This window comes from Oreochromis aureus, linkage group 1 (assembly GCF_013358895.1).
Source record: "Oreochromis aureus strain Israel breed Guangdong linkage group 1, ZZ_aureus, whole genome shotgun sequence".
In the NCBI taxonomy this organism is placed as follows: domain Eukaryota; kingdom Metazoa; phylum Chordata; class Actinopteri; order Cichliformes; family Cichlidae; genus Oreochromis; species Oreochromis aureus.
The window spans coordinates 36232230-36255805 of NC_052942.1; the positions used below are offsets into that span (position 1 = coordinate 36232230).

A 23576-nucleotide genomic window follows, 5' to 3' on the forward strand; every position below is an offset into this window, starting at 1 on the left:
TCGACAAAACAAAATGGCTCCCAGCCGTGTGTGTGTGCGTGTGTGTGTGTGTGTGTGCGCCTACTCATGTGTTGGTTTCCCTGGCTCTGCATTCTCTGAGTCTGAGCATCTACACATGCTGGCACCGGTGCTCATGCTGCCATGTTCTATGTGTCTGCATGTGTGTATTAGTGTGTAACCGTTTTAGTGCGAGTATCATCACAATGAGAACGAGATGAAAGGCCGGTTCGTCTGTGAGTCACAAGATGCTGCCTGCTTCCTAAATGTCCCCGAATAGTCGATGTACAATAAAGATGATCAGCTCCACTTACAATTGGTTTCTGCACATAGAAATTACACTCGTGAAAATGAATTCTGCAAATAAAGAATTAAGAGAAGCCTATATACAGATGAAGATGCATATAGTCAACTATTGGATAAAATAAAGCAATGGAGAAAAACTGATTTGCAAACATATGAATACATAGAAACCCGTCATGTGTTAAAGTACTGGAAAAGACATGTAAAGGTGAACTTTGATATGAAAGAATACTGTCACAAAGACCTGTAAATGCATAATAAATTTAAATAAAATTACTGGCAAATGCAAAGAAAAGTTACAAAAGTCTTTCAAAAGTCTCTTCTTGTGCTGTGGAAGATGATGAGTACAGATTTAAACTGTCAACAGTAGTATATAGTATATAGGTTCTCCACAAAAGACAATTTGTACGTCTCTTCAGTCACTTTTTTTTCTTTTATTATTGTTGTTGATGTCAACATGACTGACACATTGCTGTGTTCTGGTCAGGTTGTCAGTATGTATCTTCATGCTGTCTATGAAAAGGATTAATATAATGGAGATGAAGAATACTACGATGCTGTTAACTTTGCTGATGAACTGATTTGTATTAGTTGTTTAGGATAGGTTTTGTTTTTCTTTCATGTATATTCCCCCCAAACCCTCAGTTTGATATTTAAAATAAAAATGTTTCCTAAAACAAACTTTGGGTTATAGTTTTTAACAGATGTTAGTATGTATGGTGCTGTGGATTCAGCTGTGGATTAATTCACATCTGCAGACATTAGTGAGTCTTACAGCAGGCAGTCGCACGTGGGATGGGACAAAACTTGATGGTGTTTTCGCAGTGAGAAAATCGAATGCCTCTGTTCCACTACTGTGTCCATTTAATGTAATTTCATTTTGCCATATGGGTACTTAAGCAGAGAAAACATTAGTGTAATAACATTACATTTCTCTAATCTTTACTCCTTTTTCCCCCCATTTACATCGCTCTCAACCTTCATAATTACATTGCACTTTCCTCTCAGACAGGTACCCCTGTATCAGTTTTTTATTCAGATTAGAAGTAGCAATAACGCAGGTTATTGTTTTTCTTCTATGCAAGTGAGGTAAATTTCGATTATAGCCACTTTCCTCTCAGTTTTCCAGTTTTCTTCTTTGTTGATTGATGTTAAATCGAAAGGCTCACCAATGCCAGAAAGTAAATAAAAAAAAATCTCAAACCGTAAAGAACAAATTTCTACTATAGCATGGAAAAAACACAATAAAGTCCTTGTTAACAGTGATTCTAAAAAGTGATAAGAATCTTGTTCCAGTTATTTACTGTCTGTAAATATTTGCCGACAATTTCCATTGTGTCATGACATTTTTTAGTCAACACTACAGACCAGTTGTAGTAGTCCTAAAAGCTAAATATACATATATATACAAAAAATATGAGCAACAAACTGGATGGTCCCTGTTCTCCCTGAATTTGTATTTCATAGTTGGATTTGTCAGACAGAAGGACATTTTTCCACGTTTGTGTCTGGTTATATGTACTTTTTCTTTCACTAGCAACCTGTAGGCAAAAAGTAGTTTTCTCATAAATCTCTCTGTTTTTCTCTTTCACAGGGCCCCATAGAGAATGACATTGTGATTCACGTGGCCCTGATAGCTGAGAGCCAGAGGTAATGTTTGTGTGTGTGTCTGTGTATATATGTGTGTGTGTCTCTTAATGTGTTGCAGGCCATAAAGGGAGGTTATTTTCCACTGCTCACTCCTAGTCAACTCTGTCAGTGCCGTAATTGTGGTGAGCTCATAAAGCTGGAGCTCAGGCTGACCTCTGCCTCATCTGTCATTCTTCTCATTGTCTGTGTGTGTGTGTGTGTGTGTGTGTGTGTGTGTGTGTGTGTGTGTGTGTGTGTGTGTGTGTGTGTGTGTGTGTGTGTGTGTGTGTGTGTGTGTGTGTGTGTGTGTGTGTGTGTGTGTACACATGTGCCTGTGTAAGCACACTTAAATACATGTGTGGCGGTGTGGGTGTGTGTGTTAAACAGGGTCAAGTGACTCTGTGAAGCTTGTTAACCTGTAGCTCCAATTACCGCTGCTTGCAAGTCCCCATCAGGACTCCTGCATCATCTTCAACTTGTCTCCTGTATATACTGTGGTTCAGTAAAGCCTATTAGTAACATTCAAATACAAAAATAATTTGCATCTAGTTTTATATTTACAACAGTCATTCTAGATTCTTTCTAATTTAAAGAGAATGAATCTAGAGACATAATATTTATTACCATTCATTAGAATTCTCTTGACTCTCTGTTGGGGAAGTTTTACAGGTCAACAGATTTTCAACATGATTTTATACCTATAGAGCCGTCGTGTGCGCGTGTGCGTGTGTGTGTGTGTGTGTGAGAGAGAGAGAGAGACTGATAAATATATATAAATTGGGAATTGGTGACACATGACAAGTAAAATCTCTCTTATTTAAAACTCAAGCATTGCAGTGTCTGCTGTTGTGTTTGTTGATGACCTCCCTAAACCAAGATGCGCTTGGAGTGTGGCAACAGATTTAAGGATTTTTTTTTTTTAATGAATAATTTTATTGTCAAGAAAATCATTAGTAAGTGGAACTGATTTCAAAGAACGGCCAGTTTACTTGGCCAGAATTTGCTGGCCAGTATCAGACAGACCGATGCTAAAAGAAGTCTCTAAGAACCCCAAATTGGAATTGGAAATGGAATCTGCAGGCTACTCTTGCAGCTGTTGGAAGTACACGTGTCAACAATCAGAAGAGAGATTGCATAAATTTGACCTGCATGTGGGTGTGCCAGGAAAAAGGGCTTCACAGTCCAAAAAACAAAATTAGAGCAAAACAGCAGTTTTGCTGTAGACCGGACCTTTTAGAATAATTTACTTTGGCCTGAATGAAGCATAGTGAACAGTAGACACATTTTGGCAGCGATTAAACACAGCTTTCTGGAGAAAAACGTCATACCAGCTGTGAAGGATGGTGATGGAAATGTTTTGGTTTGAAGGTTTGAAGGAGGCAGTACATCCACGAAAAACCCCGAACACTATGTAACAAAATATTTGCTCGAAAAGGTGGTCAGAAATGCCAACACACCTGTGTCGGTGGACAAGTTTGGTCCACCAAGTTTGGTGGACAAATGCTTATGTAAAAAAAGTCACCAAGTTACTTCTGCAAAAGGAGGCAATGCAGGCTTCTGAGACCAAGGACTTGTTACTCATTTTGAGAACAAAAGACATGCAGACAAGATCCCATTAATGATTAATAAATCATTCAACAGTTACCCATGACCACACAAATTGAAACAGGCCCATTATAGTCAGCATATCTCAGCAGCTTAGGGAGCAAGGAATATAAATGACGATGCTAGTTATGACCGTCCAACCGTTTTTTAAAACTTACAGTGGTGAATTTCAATTGAATGGCACTGTGCTAGATGGCCTCCAACAGTTTAAGTGAAGTAGGGACAGGATTAGATTACAGCTTTTCTCCATCTATTCTTAAAATAAGAAAAATGATAATAATAAAGTGAATCATGGGTATAGTTTTTTTTCTTGTCTTGAAGGAGAAACGAGCTCCATTTTTGTGTTTAGTCATAGTCTTTTAACCATATATTAGAATAGATATCCTGCTGTCCAGTTAGATTTCAGCTTTTTGTGTGTCTGCTGTATGGGTTAGACAGAGTTCAGCATATCAGGGTTTTTTCATGTGTATTTTTCAACAAAAGCTCTGTGGGAGGGACTGGTGGGGCTGATGGAGACGGCATGAATTTAATATTGTATGTTTCTTCTCTATGTGGTTGTAGACTGCAAGTGTTTTTGAATACCTATGGTATTCAGACCCAGACACCCCAGCAAGTGGAGCCCATCCAGATCTGGCCTCAAAAGGAACTGGTCAAGGTAAAGCTTGTTGGTCACATGTCTGTTAGAGCGTTTTAAAGTCATACACCTCTTTGACCTGTGTTTATGTTCTCCTCTTGTGTAGTTCAGAATGTTTGAGGTGTTGTCATTCCTATTACATGTCCACTGGAAAAATGACAACAGTCAGAAAAGAGATTTTAACAACTAATCAAGTAACAAACTGAAAACAACGTACTTGAAACTACACTTTTTCAGTGAGGCTTCCTGTTGGTTTTTTGTCTAGTTGTGTAGCGATGATGTCAGGGAAACTATTACAACTAAACTATTAGAAACCAAAAAAGGCTCCTTAACAAAAACTTGGATGTGGTATTTAATATCATGTGGTATTAGTGGTAATTCAGCACTCACATGGCGCATATGTCAGTCCAGAAGGGGGCTCTTCATAACGTGATTTGTTTTTCCCTCCTTCATTATGAGGCAGTTGGGTGAAGACAAACTAACTACTGCCCACAGTGGTAACTAATTAACTGAAATTCACAATGAGTCTAAAATTCTACAGTCTAGTCTAGTATATTTGCAATTCTGTATGATTAGACAGTTGCTGTCTGAGTGACGGATTTTACCAACGTTAAACTTGAAATGTAACTGATTGCAGATCCTTTGGAGGTTAGCGGTTAGCACAGTTAGCGCCAGTGACTTGTCCTTGAGTTACGGGCTTTTCCTTATCTTCAAATAAGAAAGTCCCAGCCCTGTTTGCTTTGAATGATTGGAAGAAAATGTGAGGGAGGAATACTGTGATAGACTATTGAAGCCACCCCACCACCACCAACACAACTACACAGATCAATCTTGCAGTGAGCCAGATTACATTTCAGCAGTCATCTATCAATACCCCAATACATCTTGGCTCAGTCAGTCCATCTGCTTGTCAGTCCAGGATTTCCTGCTCTTAAGATTTTCCTCTCGATTGTCCCATCAGTCACAGCAGGGCTGCAGAGTAGTTGAAGTGACTTATTAGTTGAGCAGTCATTGTTCACATTGATTGATCAGCATAATGGTGGAGCTTTCACTGTGGCAAACTGGAGATGCATTGAGCAGAGCTGCCTCCAAATTTGCTTTCAGAACGGTATGTTAGATGGGTCAAAAATTTGGAATCGTTTTCACTATAAGCTGTTTCAATCTCGCATTTAAATATTTAAAGATAAACACGAGCCTAAAAAAGCATTTTCATCGGCATTATGAGACTAGGTCGAGTGATGAACGATAAAACCCCCCGAAATAATAATAAATCAGTTAGTGGTTCAGCTACATTTTTTTAATTCTAAGCCACTAGAACTATTCCTTTCTCCCATTTACCTTGGTGGAATTCCTATTTGATCTAAGGTACATTCTCAATGCAAAGTGATATTTTATTGAATAAAATGATAATGAGTCTTTCTGTGTAAAAGGATTGTTTAAAAAAAGGTAACTTTGATTTCAGCAGTAATCCTGCTCTTATGAATCAAACAAGCATGTTGTGAAAATGAAAGTCTAAATCCTGTGTGATGTAAAAGCTCCCTGATGTCATCTTCAGTATAAATCAGCTTTTACTACAAAAGGGGTTGAGGTTCAATAGCATTTAATTAAATCTGAATTCACCAGTGAATCTGCTCAGCAAATCTAAATCCCTTCAAACCTTAACTTTCAAAACTTTAAGCAACAAAAGTAATAAAACTCTTGCTATTTAAAGAGCAAAATTGATATACTGATTGTGAGATGCTCTTGCTTATGCTCAGTGTCCAGATTATTTATTTATATATTTTATATATTTTTAAACACAGAAAAAAGTAAGTAGCAGATTGTTATTCAGAACTAGGAACTGAGCCCTTTACATGGAAATATTCCTGTAAGATAAAGATGAGATGGAAGGAAAGTGAAGCCGTTGTCACTTGCTTGAGTAGCAAGTCCAACACAAGCTGCTATTTTCATTCCGGCCACTCTGCTCCTTTCATCTTTTGCAGATTACACTATTTGTACTGTCATATTTATGACACCAAGCACTACCTCCCTAGCAACTTGTGCTTCAGTCCCATAATATCCGTCACTCAAATCCTTGTCTCTCCTCTGGATACTGTTCCTCATCTGCATGTCTGTTGTTTGAAGTCTACCAACTCTGTGTTGTCTGTCTTTCCTCTGTCATATCCATCACTCAGTCACTCCCTAGTTGCTGGTCCTCATCTGTCATGTCGGTTACTTGGCATTTATTCTCCACGCCACATTCTGTAAACAGCCATTTTCTTCTATCATGTCGTCTCTTTGAGCTCTGTAGTCATGGGCCTTTTTGCTTTCCGTCCCTCCATCACAGTATTCGTCACATTTGAATCCCTAACCCGAGTCTCCACTCTAGGCCCGTATCCTGCCCCGCCCCCCATTATGTCCGTTACACCAAACAACTCTCCCCTCCAGGTCTATCATCTGCCTTTGAACTGTCATACCTGTTACTTTTTCCTTCTCTCCCTTCTGCCTCATTCTGCTGCACCGCTCAGCCTCTCAGATGGATATGCAATTGTGAGTCAGAGCGGGCACTGTGCTGAATATTAAATCTGAAGCCCAGACAGACATTTCTTCCTCGACAGAATCTGTTTATCTCCGAGTCACCACCATCTCTGGTGCTGCGGGCTGCATTTGCTCACCTCACCTCGTTTCTTGCGGCCATTTGATTGTGTTGACAACAGCTGCCTGTCGATGGGAGAGTGGCAATTACATTTGAAATGTGTTATTCCCACCCATGCACCCTTAAGCTGATCCTCTTTCATGTCACTGCTTTGTCCAAAAATAGCCTTCCTTTTAGCCGTTTCATATCTGATTGTCGTCGCCGATGTCACTAAGGATGGCAATTTGTTTGTTGAGACTACTCTTGATTTTTTTCCAATGTGATGCAAGTTACAAGCAGCTTGTGAAGCCTTCCAAATAAGATCCCAATGAGGCTCTTAAAGATCATTAAAAATACATTTTGTTGTTTTGGGGGTGGGGAGGACACTTTGCGTCAAACACCTATCTCGATAGAGACCTAAAAAAATTGAATTAGTCCCCTAGAAATCCTATAGCACTTTGAGTGTCCCTTATTGTGCTGCAGTTGAGGTAAACTACAGTGTGCTCATGCTTGTTCAGTTTTAAAACCTATAGAAAGCAACCTTCTTCCCACAGTTACTCCTCCTTTTACAGCATGTATGGAAATGCAGTGGAGAAAAAAAAGGCATTGAATCATAAGCTGCTGTATGCATTCCCCAATAGCTTTGAATTGTTGTCTTTATGAAGGCTCTGTAATCTATGATCTAAAAGACCAAAAACTCTCCTGCAGTGCTGGTGAGTAAAATACTATTAAATAGTCATAATGGACAAAAATATAAAACCGAGAATCAGCTTGTGATAGCTTACCCATTCCTCTTTGTAAATCTACACTGAAAAAGTGTTGGTCACTGTAAAGAGGGGTTTTTTTGTTTTGTGTTTTCTTTTTTAATTGTTAATTAATTCTAGTTTAAAAGATGGGTGTTTAAAATCTGCCCTGTTTTAATTTCAACAGAATGTTTATGGAACCTTAGCTTGAATATTTTTTTTCAAATATGCTGGTTAAGATTTCACTATTTTTAGTGCAAATCTTTTTGTGTCATTACTTCAACTGTAACTCAGTGAAAAATAATATTTCCAAGGGACTTTTGTGCTGACTTTTGGGCAAGATTTGGAAAATACCCATGTCATCACGGACATTATTTTGAGCTGTTTTGCAACCTGTAAGCTTAATTTAAGTCTCTCTGGTTGTCAGCAACTACAGCAAAAATAAATCTTTTGTGAGCATTGACTTCAGCAATTAAATGTACACTGTGCAGGGCACCAAATCAGCAATAATAAAATATGCAGAAAAACTCCTGTCTGAGCACCTGTCGAAATGAGGAGTATATCTATGCTGAAGAAAAAGTTTTGTAAGCAAATAATTGCTCTTCCTCACACTTACCCACAGAAGAAATGCGAAATACAGCTTTTTGTTACATTTTCCACATGTCAGACTTGCTGTTTGCGCTTCGGTCAGTGGAAATGCGAGGGAATGAAAGGATGCTTTGATAGGCTGCCTGCGTGTTGTTGTTCGTCATTGGTATTCTGCACACAGGAAGAACTGGGTGCAGAGGTTCCTCCACCCTCCTTTGGGTTTTCTCCTCCAGGTCTTATCTTTGCCTGTTATGGCAATAGTTTGCAAAGTCACTCAATCTTTAGTTAACGTTTTTCTACTTTATAAATAAGCATATATGTATGAAACTTTACTTTTCCTCTCTTTTTTACATAATTGTGTATCGTTTAGTATTAAATGCCAGCATTTCAGAACAGTGAGGAACCACATAGGAGTGGCAGAGCACCACCTTTTGGAGGATGTTGTGTATTGCAATTAGGATGAGTTGTAATGCAGCAGGGAAAGCTTGATAGGCAGATTTCCTGCTCTGATATTTGAGTCTTTGTGTACTGATGCTGTATGATGATAGAACTCATCCGAACGTATTTAAATTTCACGCTCATATGTTGTTCATAGGAAATGAGCACTCCTGGTTTCATACTCAGCCACGTACAAAAGAGAAATGTAATACTGCAAACACAGATTTCTCTCTCTCTCTCACACATAAATGATAAGTTGTGGTGACTGTGTCACACCACTGGGCTTCGATCCAGCAGCGGCAAGAAATCAATGTCCACCTTCTTTTTCTTTGCATCTTTGCATCAGTGGATTTTGTCAGCAGGCAACACAGTGGTAAGAAGCTTTTATCTAAAACACCAAAGAAATGCTTGGGAAGCTGAAAGGCTGGAGCTCCTGTATTCTCTCTCCTGTCGTGTGTAAATGCATTTCAGAGATGGCTGAGGGGGAGGCCATGACCTTTTTCCTCAGTTCTGTTTTGACAAACTTTAGAGCCTTTTGGATATAATAATAAGTTATTACCTGCAAACTCAAGAGTTTTTTTTTTACTCATCCATCTTGGTTTTACTTGCTAGTTGTTTATAGATCTGGGTTTGCCAATTCCATAATTAGTGCAAAATGCATAATAATGCTGTTAGTTCAAGCTTTTGTTAGCCTATGTGTAGACTTGACTCACAGGTCTTATTCAGTTCACCAATTAAATGTGAGATGTGACCTCTGCCATCCTGAGCCTGTCTTCATCAGCCAAACCATGTTGGGGTTGAGAATTAATGTCAAGCTCTCTTCCAGCCTCTGTGCACCAGACATACTCGCACTGCTGATGTTAACATTTTTCATCTCATAAATTTGTTCTGTACTAAAGAACTGACTCAGGATTTTCACCTTGCGACTGAAGGACCAGACCGAGCCTTGAAACTTGACTTGTGACTTGATTAAAGTCAGTACAGTACTTCTTCTGTAGAGCTGGAAGAGATGGAATTACAGTGTGAAGAGATTACACATTGACCAGACAGGAAACACCTACTCTCAAAAAAAGGACCCCTTCCATTCTCCAATCTATATCAATCTTGGATGTGAACATAGAACTGGATCATTTTATTGAGTGGAGCTGTGATGATTTACCCAAAGGGGAAAAATATCTATCCGAGAAGAAGTTTTAATGTCTTTTAAAAGAATAATTTGAAATATTTTCACTTTAGTTTAATTTGTAAAGAAACAAGGTCATATTTTGTAGTTCAGTGCAAAGAAAAAAGCTGATAGATGTTTCAATTCAATCAGGGATATGTTACGGGATTTCATGAGAACGAGATGGAGAAGATGGTCAAAATCTAAGCAGTGAAGATACAAATTTTTCCTCTGTTTCATGTGTTAATCTTCAATAATGCTTAATCCTACATGTCCAATAGCATAAACAAAGTGTCCATCCCATTGAAGTCTTCGCCTGGTTTGTAACACAATCTTCATTCTAAGAAATTACTGTTTTCATGGGCTAAATACAATTCTTCAAAAAGGCCTTTGTAACAGTGAGCCACAACATTAAAACTACTGATGGGTAAAATAAATAAATTACGTACCCACCAGCAGCACAATCCTTCTATGGCAGTGGCACTGAACTTTTTCGCAACTTCAAGAACCAAACTGCTCCCAGCAACAGGCAATATTTCCAAAGCCACATCACTCGCTAACTTAATTATGTTTTAGAAAGGCAGATTATGGCAGAGGAATCCTTCAACCAGTCGAGAGCCAGTGCTAATTAGCTAGCTATCTACAACTGATAAAATCTTTTGGTTGCTGTCATGTCAGCCAACAAATCCCAACAGTGTGAAATTGAAGACCAACTGTTATAAAAATTAATCAAAGCTTTGGATAGATCTGCCGCTGTTAACATCATAACTTGCATATGTGTCACGTAACAACAGAGAGATTGACAGGCTTTGCAACTCAGATCACTAAATACGAGGATAAATCATTTTTGGGAACTATCACACCAAAAGATGTTATTGAGAACTCAGCTTGATCTCAGTGTCTCTTCTCGTGGGCCCCTGCACTGCATTACAACGGTGTTATCAGCTCTCGCTCCCATGAGTATACTTGGGTCCACTAAGCATGCTGCTGATGGTGGCACAGGGACCTTTCATTATCGCCACGTCTCATAACTTTACACAGAGCTACTATCAGTAGGTGGTTCTGCCATATGGAGGTAATTTCAGCTTATGAGTTGCAACAACAAAAAATGTCCCAGTGGAACAGACAGATATTGGACCCATGCTTTCATTTAAATGGTGAATGGAACTGTGCTGCATGACATTTTAAATCAAATGTGGTATTTTCAGTCTCATAGTAGTACCAATTTGATCGCAGGGATTGCAGATAAAGATGTAGGTTGTAGTTTTATGTGAAATCAGAGAGTTTAGCAGGAAGATTTTTCCAGAGTTTAGTTTACTGATAAGATGTTAGTTTATGTCTCTGTATAATGTGTGTGTGTTTGTCTTTCTGCAGGCGTACCGTTTCCTTGCCATCAATAAAAAGCTGGGGTTGAGTGGACGCCCAGATAGGCCAGTGGGCTGCATCGGGACCTGTAAGGTATTTGAATATGCACACATGTACCCACACACATGTACGAGCATCTCATTACATGTGCTTACTGTACATATGCACTCCATGAGACTTTGCACAGGTCATGGGTGACCACTAACAAACCTCCCACATATTGATCCACATAAATTTTCCAGAGCTTCACAATATGGCAACATCTCATAAAAAATTATTCGGCTCCACGAGTGCTTTCCTTCTTTATTCATACACTATGCATCAGTGAACGTTGAGTAGGTTTCGCGTAGTCTCAGGAGTTATTGCATTTTAATGTGCTAAGTTGCTGTCCAGCAGCCTGTGTGTTTGTGTCCGGGTATGTGCATGTTGTGTAGCTGTTACAAATTAGCATTTGTAACGTCCATGTTTGCGTGGCGTTAATGTGTCTTGCTGGTGTTGTTTGCGGTTTCTTGCAAATGAAGGACATAGTACAACTAAATAAGTTGAGCTATAGCAGCCTCCTCAAACAAAAGCATTGCCAAACAAATGAATCATGTCTCCCAACGCATTGCTAAGACAATATTATAATGGAACATTTATGGGGAAGATGGCTGACTGCCAGAGGACATTATCATTATCAGTGTGTGTGCCCCTGTGAAAATCTGTATGTGTGAAAAGGAGATTTCTACCAGTTGTGTGTATGTGCTGCATCAGTGTGTGTTATCAAGAGTGATTGTGTAACTCCTGTGTGCCCCCTCTGTCTTAGGATTGATGGCTTGTTTTATACGCTACCCAGAATAATGTATATGTGGCTTCTTGTGAGCTATCCGTCTTCTAATGCAGCTGTGTCTGTGTGTGTGTGTGTGTGTGTGTGTGTGTGTGTGTGTGTGTGTGTGTGTGTGTGTGTGCGTGTGCACGTTTCCCTCTAGATTTATCGTATCCTGGGCAAGACGGTGGTGTGTTACCCAATAGTGTTTGATCTAAGTGACTTCTACTTGTCCCAAGATGTTATGCTGCTGATTGATGACATTAAGGTAAGTCAGAGTCACATTATGGAGCTTACCAAAGTCACGAGTCCACAACTTACAAGATTTTATGTGCTTACACAACTTAAATAACTGAGATATATTCAGCTTGTCTGGTTTAAAGAGTCTGTTTTTCAATAAAGGCAAGAAATCTGTAATTTAATGTGATTTCTTACTGCTTTCACTTGGCCCAATAGAAAAGGCACACGCTGTCATAGCCTGCTTAATGCTAGGACTGATAGTGGCTTAACCTAAACTTGGCCTTTAAAAAACATCTGTAGGCCTGATCAGTACACTGCATACTATGGATACACATTATCTCAGGTTATATTTATAGGTTATAATTATTCGTTAGAGGCTGCACATTACTATTGTGGGCTTGATGTGCAAGAATTAGCCAAAGATTTGCCAGTGATAACTGTTTAGACTTGATAAAAATAATTTATGGTTACGCCACTTATCATACCTCAGTCTGTAGTTTTGCTTTTGGTCCCTTTTGGCTTTAAATGCAAACTGAACTCAGTAGACTCTGTAAATAGATTCCATAAGATGTGCACAGCTGGATAATATTCTAAAGAGCTTCTAATAATCATATTTCTTTTCTTTTCTTTTGCCTTGTCAATCAGTACGCCAGTGTTGTCTTTGGTCTTAAATAGTTGGTGCAAAGTAGCCTCTCACTGCTGAACATTTTTGAGCCAGGAGATGTACAAAGTGCAGGTAGCCAAAACATTTAGCACCTTCAACTGTTAAAATCTCTCAACCATGGTAGTAATTCATGGAAGGTTCAGAACTTGTTGTTCTTTTTTAATTACTTTAAAAACATCAAACTTTCTGATTATTTCCATATTTCCATAAAAAGACTAATGATATTAGTATGGTCGCATACTTTCAGGACCGTTCTATATATGCACTACATACATCAGCGTCTGACACTCTGATTGCCAGCTAAGAGTGGCTTATCGACATTAATTGGCACCTGCCACTGAAAAACGGTAGGAGCGTATGACTGCGGGAACTGGCATATAGCAAGACTGAAATATTAATTAAAGGAAATTATCAGGCAGTCTATATCTAAGTTTTCTATGTGGTAATAAAGCCGCTGTTGTACTTTTTAATATGTACCAACTTAAAACCAAAGAATTTAAGCCCAGAGTGAACTCTAGAAATACCACAGATTCAAGCTGAAAGTTGAATCTTTGTACTGGAAGTATGAAATGGTGTCTGTGTGTTTGTGTGTGTCTGTGTGTCCAGAACACCCTGCAGTTCATCAAACAGTGCTGGAAGATGCCAGGGCGTCCTCTCTTCCTCGTTCTCATCCGTGAGGATAACATCAAGTAATATTTACACTCTACAATAGTCCTTTTGTCATTTTTTTCTGGTCTTCCTGCTGTATGATCGCTTTCTCAAAGCATTCTCCCTTCCCCAATCTCGTCATACATCACTCACTATCTCATCTTCTGTCTAACATCCGACTCAAGCTTGCAACAAAATGTCTTGACAGAGAATTTATTTTGCTTTTTTCCCCCATCAATCATGTTTCTGTTTCTCCTCCTCCCCTCCATTTTTTCCCTTCATTATGTACTATCTGTCTTTATAGCTGAAAGGTGCTACTGCACATTGCTTGCTGATTGGGCGATAATGTTTCTCATTTGTATCACTATAGCCTGGCTGGTGGGCTGATTACAGTAGTATTGACCGTTATCCAGGGAGCCATATGTTAAATGTGCTACAAACGTTTAAGCAGCCACGCTACAGCATCTGGAATGAGTCAGTGGGCTCTCATAGAAACAATTCAATAGTCTTTAGTTTGCTATTGATTGGGATTATGACCTGTCTAGGGGTCAACAACATACCAGATAAAGCACTGAGTATACTCATTTGATCTGAAGCTTCAGTTGTGGTTATTGCACACTATTAGTGTGTTTAATACAGATATTATGTCTGGAATAAAATCAATGATACTTGTGATGAAAGGAGAGAGAGCTTATCACAACATTTTAACTTCTGTCTCATCAGAGGAAGCCGCTTTAACCCAGTCTTGGACATGCTGGCCTCATTCAAGAAGGGCAGCATCGGAGAAGTCAAAGTTCATGTTGACAGACTTCAGGTTTGTGGATCCGGTTAATTATGTTTGTGTTTGCAATACAAATGTCAAATATATGCTTTAATCAACACTTAAACAATCAAACTGGTCAACTAAATGAAAAGAAACCCACACAAAAGTCAAACATGACCTGCAGCACCGAAGCTTTCTACAGTAGTTGGATCCAGTTAAATCAAACAGATTTAATCCTGGCAACTCTCATTGCAAAGCAAGGGCGATGTCTGTCTGTGCCCATTAGAGAATATAGCAGGTAACTGTCTGGTGAATTCACAGTGGGGCCAGTGGGTATCGTGTGTTCTGCATCCTGCACACACTAATCAGGTAGCTTGCTCTCCTAAACCAAATGGAGTCTTTCCACTTGAAACCTGAAATGGACTATGTCCACTTGAGGCACTGTGAACAATGACCTGAAATGTTTTTCCAACATGGCCTGGATTTTATGGCAAAACGGCAAAAGCAATGTGATAGCAGGTTTCTTTGACACTGAGATAGTAGCTACCTTCTAGTTTAATTTAATTGCTTTGAAATAATTCTTGTCAAAATATGAAATGTAACAAAAATGGACAGCAACAGCAGTACAACATAAGCTGACATGATACTGAAACAGGATGGTAGATTTAGTGCTAGACACCAGTGAACATAAAATGCTATTGCAGCTGATAGCTTGACTTTATTATGATTTTATTTCATAGGATTATATCTGAATACTTAAGAAAGGCCACTGGGCATGTATTTGTTAGGTTTGGTTCTTCTTATGTGTTGATCACGTTGAATATGGTGTATATTTCATATCTACAGCTAGAACCTCTCTTTCCTGTGAGATCATCAAAATGGGTCAATCATACATTTAACTGATCAATCGTGCTCTTAGATTCACCTATTCTTACATTTCCAAGCAAGCACAGAATCAATATCACCACTACTTTTACTCCACTTTTGATTGTTTGCTTATTGTGGGGGCTTTTCATGAAAGCACCTGTAGAGACAGAAGTATACAGGCTGCTCTCTTCTTTTAGCTCAGCAGATATTGCAAATAAACTCTAAAATAAACACACTGGCTTAATATAACAAATGTTTTAATAATAAAACGTTGTCCCGGGCTTCCCCCTCTGCCTTACGGTACAAACAAAACTTTCTCAGCCTTTAAGCTGGTGTTCCTCTTTATGTTAATAGCAACACCAGTGTTCATCTGTGTGTGACCTTGGTCTGTGAAATTCAGTTTGAAAACTATCATTGTTGGCTTGAGAAGGCTGAAGCTGCTTTGAGCTTTGAATGTTAAAAAAAAGGTGACTGGGACTGTGTGGGTGAAGGTTTTTATGGCTTGAATTTGAATGACAACATGAAGTTAAATATTATATGGATAGATTGACAAGTCCTTTCCTTTTGTGTAGGTTTTGACCTACTGAGAGGTAAATAAAATTAAACTCTAAGTGCATAAATGAAGCGGCTTATTGGCATGATGAAATGGATGAAACAAGTGTTACGGGTGCTATAAAATAACCTCTGCCTACATAGTTCAGTAGGTCAGTGTTCAGTAGATGTTGCAGTGCCTACAATCCGTAGAAGAGTCAGGACCATAAAGCATATTTAAAGTAAAATCAGATTATAATGTTTCTTGTTTGCTAGATTTTGAGTACTTCTGGTAGCTCAGGAGGAAGAGCAGCTTGTCCACTAATTGGATGGTTATTGGTCCAACCCCTGGCGTCAGTGGACAAGATAGTGAATGCTTAATTAGCCCTGATGTATCCGCCAAAGTGCAAATGTGTATGTGTGATTGTTATAAAGGGATAGAAAAAAACTGCTTTATTTTGCTGGTGCCTTGTCCATATCATATCTCAATTTGGTGCCTCATTGAAATCTTCGTAGGACTATTCCCAAATTTACAGTTAACCTTAAAGCTAACCTGCAGATCATCCTCAGTTTTAACTGCTTGGTTCAAATATCCCTACATTGAATAATTTTGAACACAGTATTTATGATTTCAAAAACCCAGAAAATTAGGCCAAGGTAGAACCAGGATTATTTGCACACTGGTAACTTTGTAAAGTTTATGACAGTTTTCCAACTTGAACTTCACTTCCAGTGTGTTTGTGGTGTTCAGCAGAGACTTCCTCATATGATCCTTTCTTTTTCTTTTTTTGCTTTAAAGTTTTTCCTTCTCTTTGCCTATTTGCCATTCACAACACAGCTAACTCCTACAGCTTTGAAACACGTTTGCTCTTCATCATCTCATTGTTATGGGGAGCGGGATTGCTCCTCTCCTACGCCTCTTATTTTTGTTTTGGAGTTAACTTCAGTTGGAATGGCTAATATCACATTTAGACCACAGGAGAAAGGCAAACTGAACTGAACTCCTACACAGCTATGCTTTTAAAATGCTCAAACTTTTATCATCGCATTACCGTGTAAGACACTCACTTGTCACTGCAACAGTACACATTTGTAAAATTTGTAAGCGTGAACTTAGTTCACACCTTACTACTCCATTTGTTATCTGGTACGAACTGCATTATTTAAACAGTTGTTTTGTAAACCGAGTCACCCGACAAACTTCCCCTCTGGGATCTACGCAGCTAGTTTTCATCTCCTATATTTTTCTGCTCCTGAGTAGAGTTTTAGAAGTACTTTGTCAATGCAGTACTGCAGAATCTCTTGAATGTTAAATTCACAAAGAATTTCTAAAAAGTCACTTGACAATTTCTTTGATGTGCATTTTCCTTATCAATTATTTAGACCCTGATATCTGGGGCATTTGTGGAGCAACTGGACTTCCTGCGTGTCAACGAAGCAGAGTAAGAGCCCCTCTAGTGTTTATGCTCCCTTTGACAGATGTCAGTGTTTTTGCCATAATTACTGCATAAATCAAAGTGTCTAAGTGATACCAGCTTTATTTTCATTTACTGCTTTAAATGTGAAAGCAAAGCTGCAGATAACACAAAAAATATAATTTGTCTGTATCTGTGTGTACGTGTGTGCGTGTGTGTGAGAACAGGATCCCAGAGTTTAAAAGCTTTGAGGAGCTGGAGCTGCCTAAGCACTCCAAGGTGAAGAGACAAACAAGCACGCCCAACGTCTCTGACCTGGAGCAGCAGCCTGAGATCAATGTGGAGGAGTGGCAGAACAAGTCCACCAATGAGATCATTCAGAAGTTCCATGTGAGTTGTTCAAAAAGTACCCAAAAATAACATATTCTCTTAACTAAAGAGAACCGTGAATAAAATGGGCAGGGCATAAACTTTTCCTCACTGTTGTAGCTGTAGCTGCTAATTAAATGGTAATCTTTTATCCGAACAGCATTACCAAGACTGGCAGAAGCCCCTCCAGCTCTTCCTTTTATGCCATGTCTGACTTAATCAGTGTCGTGCCTGTTGTCACTGACGCCTGCTCAGTTTTGTTCCCCCCGGGCTCTTTGCCTCTGCTTTCCCAAACAGAGCCCTACTGTCAAACAGAAATGATCTTGGCTGAAATGTTTAACTATGCTGTTTTTACATGGAAGGCTCATCATCTCTGTCATCTGTATGTGTATCATTGTAAAGGACTGTGACTGCTTGGCAAGTCAGGCTCAGCTTGCTAGCATCCTTCTGAGGAGAGAAGGACCTGACTTCCTTGCCAAAGATGGTAAGCACTCGCATTGTGAGCTAGAGAGCAACTAAAAGCTGTACTTTCACAAATTAACAGCAAATCTGTTTAAATCGAGGAATTTCCACTTCCCAGTTTTGCCTGACATTATCTAAACTCTTTTCTACCTTTAAAAAAATTTGTGCATTCATCAGTTATATCGTATTAATTTAGATACAGCTCTATTTCTCTTTGAAGCTTTTTTAATGTCTGAACGTTTTGTTGCAATTATAGAGAACATGATGGAAGAATTGGAGAGAATCTACAGAAGAGCTGGCAGCCGAAAACTTTGGTCTGATATTCTCACACACGCACATGCACGATTAAAATCTGTTCATAGACCTTTTTGCAGCAATTCAGCCTTCTGTTCCTACATTTCTTTGGATTACATTATATTTGTCCAGATTTGATTTTCGGTTTTTGCCTTTGCTAACATTCTTTGTGTGTGTGATAAAAAAACTTGGAATGGAAAATTTAATGAGATGTGAACTATATGAGGATTTTTCCTCTTTTTCGAGGGTTCTTTTAAGCAGTTGCTTGTCTACAGACCTGTTGTGTGATCTTCATAAACACTTCAAAATAACTGTCATTTAATCTGGCTGAACTGTAGGCTGGCAGTGCGCCATGCTGCAGCTATTACCAAGAAGTTTGCCAGCTCTATAGCTCCTCACATCACCACAATTCTGGTGCATGGGAAACAGGTAATGTTCAGGCAGAGATGGAGTCAAGTCCCTGCATGAGTAGCACCAGTTAGTTGGCTAGCTTGCTGTCGAAAAAGCTTTCCTAGAGCTGTGTGAGGTTCAGCCCATCCACATTTTGGATTCTTCTTAGGCAGGTCATTTAGATGTGTGAAAGAAAACATTAAACTGAATTTTGAGTTCATTCTTTCTTAAATAAGTTCAATAAATATGCATTAAATGTGTACAATGCTTACAGTATGTGAACATAAGCAGTGGCCACTTAATGCCCCCAGAGTTATCTAGCTAGTAGGGATGCGTTTAAAAGAATAAGATTTAGCATCTCAGTGTTATTTAATTGACTAGCGGTTGATGGAAAAACACTAATAGGCTAATATCTTAGCATATCAAGGAGATAAACGTATTCCTTGTGAAACCACTGGGGTTAGAAAAATAAAACATGGCTAACTCTCACACAGTCATCAGTTTGGATGAGGCAGCTTTGCCATGCTAGCAGGTGCCTTGACACAGATCTGTACGGGCTTTCTCTCTCCATTAACCATCACAGTGGCTCGCCCTTCACGTCTGCGGTTTTGATGTACATATATAATTTATTTTTTAGCATCACATGTTTCTCTAAGGCTGGCTGTATACTGCAAATGAAACAGAATTTGACTTGTAGCCACAGGACCAATTTATTTGTTTGCTAGATGAAAGTGCTTCATAGCTACTGTGGGAGCCGGCAACACACATAATGTAATATTAGAACAAACGTGGCATAAAATTTGTGAAATACATAACTGAGCCAAATTGACTGCCCTTTACTGTGTCTGTTGTTAGATCTTGCACAACAGATTTGCACAGAAGGCATTCAGTAATGTGGGACCTTGTTTTTGAAATAATATATAGGTCTTCTAGGGCAATGATATGGGTAAATGAAAACATCAAATCAGGGTACAATGTTTTATGTTGTCAACAAATCTCTTCGATCTTTGTCTATAAAACTGCCAAAATTCCTTTTTGTTTGTGGTGTACTGCTGGCCTGTCTCACAAAAGACTGACCAAATACTACAAATGGTTGTCACAGCTTGTGAGCTTTTGTTCCCTTCAGTGTTTTTATTTGATTTTGTATCAGGTTGCCTGAAATGACAACTTTTATTGTATGCTGTTTTTTGTTAATTAATAGGATTTTAGCATAAAGAAATTTGATTATGCTGTCAAGTTTTTAAAAAAAAATTGCCTGCAGGCAGGTTTTCAGCTTGCTGGCAAATGGCATCAATACTCAGTTCAATTTACTTTCTCATTTACCTAACATGGGCCAGGAAGTGAAGCTTGAAATAGGTTCCCCAACAAAGCATCGGTGGATTGACACCACATCATGCCTTCTAAACGTTAAAGCTTTGTTACCTTTTTTATTCATTGTATTCAAGATGTGCCTTTGTATTTCTGCAGGTTTAAGCACTGAATAACTCTACAGACACACACACACGCTCTCACACAGAAACACACACAAAAAAGATATTCGCAGCATATAATAAGAGGAGGGTGTGTTTCAGCTGATTATATCCATGCCCCCCATTAATCAAAGCATTCCATGTGTTCCCTGCTTCTGTGTTGTGGGTGTGTGTCGATAGCAGGCTTGGTTGTGGGCTACCATGTGAAGATAGCCACAGTTTGTGTGCTGATTTTTTTCCTCATAGGATTCCTGCAGGCCCGAGGAGGCAGTTTGAAGGTCCCGCTGAATCCTGAACAATGAAATCAGAAATTAGTGAACATTAAAATATTTTAGGAGATGACAAACTTTTAGATGGTATTTATAGGGACACATTTTCTATTCATGTGTTTGACTTTTAATGCTTTAAAGAGTATTTAATCAAATATTGGAAGAATTGCAATGATTATAAATTGATTTTTTTTTTAACTTTGATTAAATGATACATCCTCTGCTGAGGCTGCAGTCTTAGCCATTAGTCGTTATCTGTCGTGGTGTAAAGAATGTTCTTGTGTCTTTTCGCCCACTAGGTGTGTTGTCCGTCTTGCTGCCAGTCTGTTATCTAAGCTAGTGGACAGCCTTGCCCCCAGTATTACTAGTGTTTTAGTGCATGGCAAGCAGGTAAGTGGACACACAGACTGCAGGGCCTGATTAGTGACAATCCTTTCTGCAAATTCTGTCTGAAAAAAATGTTGGTGGCATGTTGGGATAATAATTTTAATGTTCACTGATTAGGAAAAAAATTAAAGTGGAAATATTTGGTTTAAAGCTCCTCAAGCTGTCGTCCTGTGGGAGTTGCTTAGGCCAGCTGCATGCTCATATCAATCATCACAGCTCGCCTCTATTGTGTGTCCATATAAGCTGTAGTTATAGTAGCGCTGCTGGTGTGACTACCATAGAATCCTAATCTGCACCTTGTCTAGACACACTCCATATGCCAATTGATATATTGTGACCCGTGAATTTGCCTGATGCCACTCCCTCACGCTGGATGAGTTTCGGCGCATCATTTCCTGTCAAGTGTTATTCAGAGATTAGCCTCCTCTCAAGAGTGTCAGTTATCTTGCCTCATTTTTACCCTTCTGAGCAGTTTTAGGCATTTCATTATGCTCAAGTAGCTCAAGGTGTGAATCTGCATATAGATTGCCTACCGGAGGGAATGCTCCTCTCAACATGATTGGAAAAGCTGATTTAAAATTTGAGACGCCTGTGTTCCTCTGCTTACAATAACAGCTCAGTTGGAAAAAATAAGAGGCACCACCCCATTTAAGTCAATTTTGACTCAAGTTTTGATTAAATTTCTCGTCGTTATTGAAATCCAACAAAGCATTCCCCTTGAATTTAAACTCGGCTGCACCCAAACTTTATTTCCAGCTTGTCGTCTTTGTACTCGGTTTGAATCCATTTAGATGTATAGATGAAAGATACATCTCGGTGCTAGATTTCATCAGCTGAAGACGAGAGTAAAAGTGTGTCCTCTCATCAGTTAGACTGTTGAGGTGTAATTTTGTTGAGATGGCTTCAGAAGAAACAAATACAAAAGTGGAATCTTGAGATCTGTAATTTTTTCCTACTCACTTTTATGTGGCTCTGAGAGAGGAGGCCAATTTTAGATTGATGGAAAAAGGATACTTGTAAGAATTACACCTTACAAAAGTACTGCGCTCATGCTCGCCTCTGCACATACACACTTTTGCACATTTGCCGTACTGCAAAACTTTCTAACCATACGTGTGTGATGTTTGCTTGTTTTACCGTCTGTGTGTGTCTGTGTGTACATATGTATGTGTCTGTGGTGTTCCCTGTGATTACCAGGTCACCCTTGGTCTATTCGGACACGAGGAAGAGGTGATCTCTAACCCACTGTCTCCAGGGGTGATCCAGGGCATCATCTACAGCAAATGCTCCCCGTATGGCGGGGAGCGGGAGGCTGTTCTGCAGCAAGAGCTGGTCATCCACATCGGATGGATTATCTCCAACAACCCTGAGCTGTTCAGTGGCATGATTAAGATCAGAGTCGGGTAGGACAACGTCCTGTTCACTGGTGTCCAAGCAACCCAAGTGTATTTAGTGAAGCTAGATGAATTTGAGCAGGATGGGGCAGCTGTAATTCTCCCCTCCCTGCTGTTCATTCTAGTACAAACTGTAGAAAGAAGCCCTCATATTAGCTAATCAAAACAGTAATAGCAGCACAAGCTGACACGTTTGATCAAGAAATTACTTAATATTAGTAATTTTTGGACATATCCATTATTTTTCAGACCAAGGCTGTGACATATAAAAGCTTTACAAAAACACTGGAGAGCACAAGAAGGTGGCATTGTAAATAAGTTAAGCAAGCTATAAAAAATGGCCTCTCACAAGGGGCACAGTCAGAAATTATGCGTTGTTTTCCAGCTCATTAAAATGAAAAAGCACATGTACCTGTGGCAGAATCGACTTCATCCTTGTTTTTGTTTTTTTAACCTTTGAATTATCTGTATCCTGTGTGTGAGCATGAATAAAACTGTGTGAAGGTGTAATGACAGGGTAAATCCCAACAGGCTAAAAAGGCAATTTTTTACCTGTGCACTTGACTATTGTCTGCAGTTACACTAAACGGTGATGGATAAGAACTTATTTTATCAATTATATAAGTGACCATATCGATGTGAGCTGTGCAGGACTCAGTGCCGCCATTGATAACAGCAGGTGTGTATTATGTGGACTTCCAGATGGATTGTCCAGGCTATGAAACATGAACTGAAGATCGTGGCAGGAGACATGCCACCCCAGGACATCTACCAGCTCTCCCCCAGCGACATCAAGCAGCTTCTGCTGGACGTGCTGCAGCCACAGCACACTGGAAGGTATTCCCTCTCTTTCACTCACACAAACACACACGCGCACGCACAAACACACATTATCGCACTTTGTCAAGAGCGTTATCCATGCTTTCTCCTTACATTTAACTCACAGATCTGCCTTTGAAGATGCTGTGTCTTTATCTTAATGCCTCTACTTTTTGTATAATCTTTTTGGCTTTAATTATTTTATCTTCTTTCTCGTCTACATTCATATCTTATTATCTGCGGCTGCCACAACCCAATTTCCCCTTGGCAATTATTAAAATCTTATCTTATCTCATCTGATCTAATACACACCAGCTCACAGACATTTTTCCTTTGGCACAAAGGCTGCCATCCTCATATTTTGCCTGTTACTAAGATGTGTTCAGCAGTTTCTTCCTCGTTTCGCCTCAGGTCTTGGCTGAACAGGCGTCAGATCGATGGCTCTCTGAACAGGACCCCTTTGGGCTTTTATGATCGTGTGTGGCAGATCCTGGAGAGGACCCCAAATGGTATTGTGGTAGCTGGGAACCACCTCCCACAGGTACCCGCCTACCCCCACTTTGCTGCTAGATAATTACTCTGACCCATGCTGATTAATGATGACACTGTGTGTTGTATGCTGTAAAAGAACCACTACTTTTTTTTTTAATCTGCGTGGAAAAATGCTGTAGGCCAGAAATTCTTTTTTGGTAAATCATTAAAATCATTTGCA

At 39.3% G+C, this 23576-nt stretch overlaps 1 protein-coding gene across 2 annotated transcripts in view; it reads left to right on the plus strand.

The window, feature by feature from the left end:
- Window positions 1-23576, plus strand: part of phkb (phosphorylase kinase, beta) — a 91674-nt gene that overhangs the window by 64812 nt on the left and 3286 nt on the right. For both annotated transcript variants that reach the window (XM_039613342.1, XM_039613338.1), the window contains 14 exons: window positions 1895-1950; window positions 4096-4189; window positions 11088-11171; window positions 12047-12151; window positions 13394-13476; window positions 14159-14249; window positions 16980-17038; window positions 17239-17401; window positions 17783-17864; window positions 18099-18156; window positions 20564-20654; window positions 21849-22054; window positions 22748-22882; window positions 23276-23405. In XM_039613342.1, coding sequence (XP_039469276.1) covers window positions 1895-1950; window positions 4096-4189; window positions 11088-11171; window positions 12047-12151; window positions 13394-13476; window positions 14159-14249; window positions 16980-17038; window positions 17239-17401; window positions 17783-17864; window positions 18099-18156; window positions 20564-20654; window positions 21849-22054; window positions 22748-22882; window positions 23276-23405 — 1437 coding nt within the window. The remainder of the gene's footprint in view (window positions 1-1894; window positions 1951-4095; window positions 4190-11087; window positions 11172-12046; window positions 12152-13393; window positions 13477-14158; window positions 14250-16979; window positions 17039-17238; window positions 17402-17782; window positions 17865-18098; window positions 18157-20563; window positions 20655-21848; window positions 22055-22747; window positions 22883-23275; window positions 23406-23576) is intronic.